We start from the raw sequence: 6,000 nt of genomic DNA on the forward strand, positions 1-6,000 counted from the left end.
TGACATAGGACCTAGAGGAAAGCCTGCAGACACAGAGGCCCAACTCTGGGTGGTAGAAGAAGACTCGGTGCCACCATGATGCCAGTCCTCAAATCCATGTCATCCAAATACAAATCCCCAGTCTTTTTTTTTTTCTCTTAAATCAACAAAATGATTTTGAAGTCCAGCGGGAAGCATAAATGAGCAAGAATAACCAATACAATTTTAGAAGAAGAAAACTGAGGTCAGATTGTCCTGTTGGATTAAAATCAAGATGTAAAGTTGCAAAAATCAATCCCATTCATTTCCTGATTCATTCCACAAACATCTATTAAGAACTCATCTTGGGCCAGGAGCTGTGCCAGGCCCTGAGAATGTTTGGGGTGCAAAGGGGATATGCTATTTTTTGATGCCTGTTTCAGAGCCCAGGGATGTGACTGGGAAAGGTGAGGACTTCCTAAGAGTCAAGTTAGAGGGTCTGAGCCAAGGCTGATAGCCCGAGCCCTGTGACTTGCCTGGGAGAGGACAAGGACAAGTGACTAGGCAAAGAGCAGTGGACTAAATCAGGCCCTCCCTCTGCAGGCGGCTCTGGTCAAGCCATTCTGCCGCTTCAGGCCTCAGACTGTTCACTTGCAGGGTGGCCTATATTAATAATATGATAATAATGCCAGCAAACATAGATATTCATTAAGCATGTACTATGTGCCAAGCACTTTATATATAACATCTCACTAAATCCTCACAACATCCCTAAGATGGATTCTATTATCATCCGCATTTTTGAGATAAGAATATTTAGAAAAGTTCAATAACTTGCCTGAGGTCACAAAGCTAGAAGTAGTCAAGGTCAAATGCAAATACAGGCAGCCTGGCTCCAAAATCCACAGTGCTACCCACTATCGCCCCCTGCCTTTCAGATGTGGTAATGACTCCTCAGAACAGGCAAAGCCCAGTGCTTTTTTTTTTGAGGAGTCTCTGTCACCCAGGCTGGAGTGTGCAATGGTGTGATCTCGGCTCACTGCAACCTCTGCCTCCTGGGTTCAAGTTATTCTCCTGCCTCAGCCTCCTGAGTATCTGGGATTACAGGTATGGGCCACCATGCCTGGCTTCATTTTGTATTTTTGGTAGAGATGGGGTTTCATCATTTTTGGCCAGGCTGGTCTTGAACTCCTAACCTCAGGTGACCTGCCCATCTTGGCCTCTCAAAGTGCTGAGATTACAGGTGTGAGCCACTGTGCCTGGCTTGCACTGAGATTCTAAATGAAGAAGATGGCTTTGGTGGCTCCCCACCTTCAGACAAGGCAAGAGTTTCCTTTACCCTCCTGGCTGCCTCAAACCAGTGCTTAGCCTGCTCTGGACTTTTGACATTCAGAGAATGAACTTCTGAGGTCATCAAGTCCAATAACCCTCAGGGGCCAGATGCCCCTCTCTGGAAAACAGAGGGCATTATGGCCCCCTGTGAACATCATTGACAAACGGTTCATTACCTACTGATGCAGCCGATGACATTTTGGATGGCTCTCTCTCGAGAAGGTGATCACCCATCCTTTTCACTTCACTCCCAGGGGTTGGTAAGGAGAAAGACGCTTTTTACCAACAAGATACAATCAGTCCCAAGCAAGCACTGTGATCCCACTCGGCCTCCTCGCTCTTCCCTGTCTGATCTTCCAGCAAGTCCTCTGTGCACTGAGCTCCCCTGCATCATTCCCTAATGCCAGAAACCCGAGTCATCACACCACAGCTGCTGAGGGCCCCTTGGTGTGAGCCTACCTCTCTCTGCTCCCTCTGAAGGCAGAGTTCTTCCGTCTCTTCCATCAGTTTGTCTGCCAAAACAAGCACACACACATTCACAAAAGTGCTCTAAGGTCCTGAGGGAGTTGGTGCCTGAGGTGGTCACTGTCACCCCCAGCATCTCCCAAGGAAGGGTCCTGCAGCCCTGCCAGCCAGAGGGTGGGCCAGCTCGTGGTGACGGAAGCTGCCACCCTCCTTCCCCATCATCATCCTGCTTTTTCCATTCATAGGATTATGAGGGGCCTTATCTTTGGAAGTTCAAAGCGATCTCTGCATCCCCAGGGCAGCTGCATCTGGGCTAGTCCCACACCCACCTTCTACCTGCTCTAATGCCTGGCTAGCAGGGAGGGCAGAGTCCTGGGGCCAGGGAGGTTCTGAAGCAGGTATAGGGGAGCCAGTGCTGGGGCCCCAAGGGCCTAAGCAGGCAGAGGGGAGAGGGTCCCAGGCTGAGGGCAAAACCTCAGTTTCATCATCTTCTCTCAAACAGTGCATATTTACCAACCAGTCAAGGGCACAGGGGCCTGGAACTCCATGGCAAGATTTAAAATGGTCTGGAGCAGGGGTGCTGGGGACAAGCCAAACCCTGGGGACCCAGGACAGGATAACAACATCAGCTCCACTTATGGAGCCCTTACTGCATGTCCGGCACAAGCACTTACAGACATTTTCTCATTTAGCCCAATCCTCTAAAAGCTAGGGACTATTTTTAACTCAATTTTAAGAATGAGGAAATTGAGGCTTAGAGAGGCTGAGCTGCCTGCAGATATACATAGCTGATAGACAGGTGACAAGTGATGAAGCTGGATCCAGAGGCCAGGCACTTAACCACCAGACACTCCTGCCTTCGGTCATGCTGGCCAAAAGGAGGCAAACTGCACCAGGAAGCCCTTCAGGTGCTAAACTGGTCTCTGTCCCCTCATAGCCCCACCTGAGAGATCATCACCCCTGCTGGGCCCTCTACCAAGCCCCTTGCCATAGCCCCTGGTCCCCAAGTGCTACCATTAGGGAACCACTCCTCCAGCCAACCTAAATACTCCTGCTTTTCCTTAGCTAACTGCAGCCCCTGGGCCTCCAGGCTTTTGATCATGGCTTCTCCCAGCTGGGCATTCTTCCAGGTCCTGGGGATGGAGGGCAGATGGGAAAGAGGAGAGAAGAGGAAGAAACAGAAAATCATTAAAGCCGAAGGGTGGAGGGGAAAGAAGACATACGTCTTATACTTGCCCACCCTTTCTCCTCCAGAATCTCAGCTTGCGTTCACTCTGGCACCCATGGCTCTGGGCATGCCACCAGCAAGAATCAGTTACAATAGCTGGAGGCTGGCCCAGGCTGCAAAGTGGGCCACTGTGGGCTGGGCCAACAGCACTTTTAGAGCAGGGAAGAGATTGCTTCCCGGGTGGCTTTTTACATCACTGAATGTCTACCACCCAGGGCAAGGCCTGCCACAGAGCAGACGGTCAGCGTTGTTTGTTGAACTGAAAGTATGACCTAGCCTGACCAGGCAGGTGCCAGGGCAGTGGTTTATGTACAAATGGACTGGGTTGACTGGGGGTTTCCGTGATCTTGACCCCAATTTACAACACACCAGCTCTGGTCCTTGCTAGAGTTAATTATGGGCCTAGGGAGGTGAGATGGGTGTCAGGAGGCATCAAATACGCTTCCCAAGAGTAGAGACAAGGAGTGCCCACCCCTGCCACCTGTAACTCTAGATACTTTCCAAGCTTACTCAGGGGACCCTTCGCAGATGCGCTAAAACCTGGCCTGTCTCCTCTCACCTACCCTAGCCCTCTCCCACAGCCCTGGCCCTGTGCCCACCATGGTCCCAACAGAGAGGCAGGGAGTTCAGGGGCAGCCCTGCCCACCCCTTCCTGGACCCACAGGTCACCCTCCTGGCTGTGAGGACTTACACCTTCCCAGACTCCTGCAGCATCTCCAGCCACTGGATCTGCTCAAACTCGGACTCAGCAGCAAGCAAGATGTTCCCCTGCCAGGAAGAGGAGCCATGGGCGTGCCTGGGAGGCAGCCACGCTGAGGGTGATAGAGGCCCACCTCTGCCCTGTCACCACCCACCCCACATCTCTGGTTGCTGAGGCCCATCTCCCAGGCCAGGCCTTGGCAGGGGAGGGTTTGTCCCAAAGAGGCCTGAGAGGCTGGTCTGCTCCTGTAGAGCCCAGGCTGAGAGAAGAGCTCTACTCACATGGAAGTCCTGGTGGGAGATCTTCATGGCATAGGGCATGCTGGGCTCTTCTCTGGCCTCCACCAGGCAGCCCCCCAAAGGGATGACGCCCTGAGGAAGAACCAGAACAGGCAGCTCCCACCCCACCCAGTTTAGTCACTCAGGGGTTCTGGGGGTCCCTGGACAAAGCCAGGTCCTGCCAACTGCCCCAGGATGGAAGCTAGACCCTGGGGCCATGGGACAGAGGCCATAACTGCCTTTCAGAGAGGAGGAAGGGCTGGGGCAGGGGCTGGGGCACAGGAGGGTGGGGGTCCAGCCCAGGACAGGGGCAGGGGGTCTTTTGCCCCCAGAGGATTTGCTTTCCAGACTCTGCTAGACCAGAGCAAGAGAGCAGATAGTCCCCGCCCCTCACAACATCCAAGCCCTGATGCCCACACTGGGCCCTCCCCTGCTGTGGCCCCAGGAGGGACTGCCTTACCTTAGGATGTATATTGAAGTATTTATTGGTTTCAAAGCTCTTTTTTTCGCTCTCAGAGTAGTAAAGCAGAAAGCTCTCTTTGATGATGAAAAACCTATAGTGGGTGGTGGGGAAGGAAGGGCAACCAGGAGAGAAGGGGTGAGGCTTGGGACAACAAGAGCACCCCTGGGGGCCCTGGATTCACATGGGAGCCCATGAGGACACCAGTTCAGACATCCTTACCCACTCAAGTTCCACATCCTCACAAAGGCGTCAGCTGGCTGGTGACCTCCCTACAGGCAGCTTGACCCCTGCACGGGAGGCAGCTGCAGCTGGGCCCCCACTACTGGCTTTAAGGTCTGGCTCCCTCTGTTCTGCTGAACCACCACCCTGGCTCCGCACAGCAGGACAGCTGTGGGCCTTCCCCTTGCGTACCTTCAGCGCCTTGAGTTCTCACCTGTGGTCACTGAGGGTCTCCTCTGGGAGGAGAAGGAAGGCAAGAAGATGCAAAATGCTAAGATGGGTCTTTGGCAAGTAACATGAAAGCTGGCAATCAAATGAGATTGAGGCCAGGTCTGCAGCCCTGAACACCCCAGTGTAACACTGTCATCCGCTTTGTCTCAGGCTGCTCCCCAGCCTCCTTCTGGGATTCAGGTCTAACTGAGGGGCTCTGTGACTTTGGTGCTTTTTGACTGCTGGGGAGGCCATGTCCTCAATGTCAATATGTGGAGCATTTGGACCCGCCCCAGGGGCTCTCCCAGGGCTCATGTTTGGAGCTAGGATGAGCCACCAAGCACCCTCTGGGGCAGGTCCAACTGGGACTCAAAGCCCAGAGGCTCAGGGACACCCAGAGCGGCCGGCTCCTTCCTCCAGGGTCCCAACTAATCAGTGCTGTTGTAGTGACGGCATGTGAGCAGAATGTGGTGGTGATTCTGAAAGCTGATGTGAGTGTGTCTGTGTGTCTGTGTATGTGCATGCACACGTGGGAGAGTTTAAAGTTTACATGCAGGGAGAGTGAGCCAGCTCAGATGGGCTCACAAGAACCCACAACGTCAGTCTCTTCCCTGCTCTGCATTTGGTCACATGGTGTTGGTAGCTTGATAGTGGCCATGTTGGGAGCATGTATACCATGCAAGTCAAATCCTACAAAATTGCCTCAGCTCCCTCCTCCAAGAGCCTGTTGGTAAACATTTGCCAGCACACCACTGGTTGAATGGGCTTTCTCGTGAGCAGTTTAAAAACTTGCTGGTGAGGCTGGGTTCTGTGGTTCACACCTGTAATCAATCCCAGCACTTTGGGAGGGTGAGGCAGGTGGATCGCTTGAGGTCAGGAGTTCGAGACCAGCCTGATCAACATGGTGAAAGCCCATCTCTACTGAAAATACAGAAATTAGGTGGGCGTGGTGATGCATGCCTGTGATCCCAAGTACTCAGGGGGCTGAGGCACGAGAATCACTTGAACCCAGGATGTGGAACTTACAGTGAGCCAAGATAGCTCCACTGCACTTCAGCCTGGGCAACAAGAGTGAGACTCCATCTCAACAAAAGAGAGAGAGAGAGAGAGAGAGAAAGAAAGAAAGAAAGAAAGAAAGAAAGAAAGA

The 6,000-nt window shown here is 52.9% G+C and overlaps 1 protein-coding gene across 2 annotated transcripts in view; it reads right to left on the reverse strand.

The window, feature by feature from the left end:
• Nucleotides 1-6,000, reverse strand: part of PLEKHD1 (pleckstrin homology and coiled-coil domain containing D1) — a 36,354-nt gene that overhangs the window by 16,465 nt on the left and 13,889 nt on the right. Inside the window, exons 2-7 of one of the 2 annotated variants that reach the window (XM_017516509.2) lie at nt 4,644-4,879; nt 4,422-4,515; nt 3,965-4,054; nt 3,675-3,751; nt 2,797-2,888; nt 1,750-1,802 (exon numbers count right to left, since the gene is read on the reverse strand). In XM_017516509.2, coding sequence (XP_017371998.1) covers nt 1,750-1,802; nt 2,797-2,888; nt 3,675-3,751; nt 3,965-4,054; nt 4,422-4,515; nt 4,644-4,660 — 423 coding nt within the window. In that variant the 5' untranslated portion in view covers nt 4,661-4,879. The remainder of the gene's footprint in view (nt 1-1,749; nt 1,803-2,796; nt 2,889-3,674; nt 3,752-3,964; nt 4,055-4,421; nt 4,516-4,643; nt 4,880-6,000) is intronic. The other variant, XM_017516508.2, reaches the window with a different exon arrangement.

This window comes from Cebus imitator, unplaced genomic scaffold (genome assembly GCF_001604975.1).
Source record: "Cebus imitator isolate Cc_AM_T3 unplaced genomic scaffold, Cebus_imitator-1.0 Scaffold590, whole genome shotgun sequence".
Classification (NCBI taxonomy): Eukaryota; Metazoa; Chordata; class Mammalia; order Primates; family Cebidae; genus Cebus; species Cebus imitator.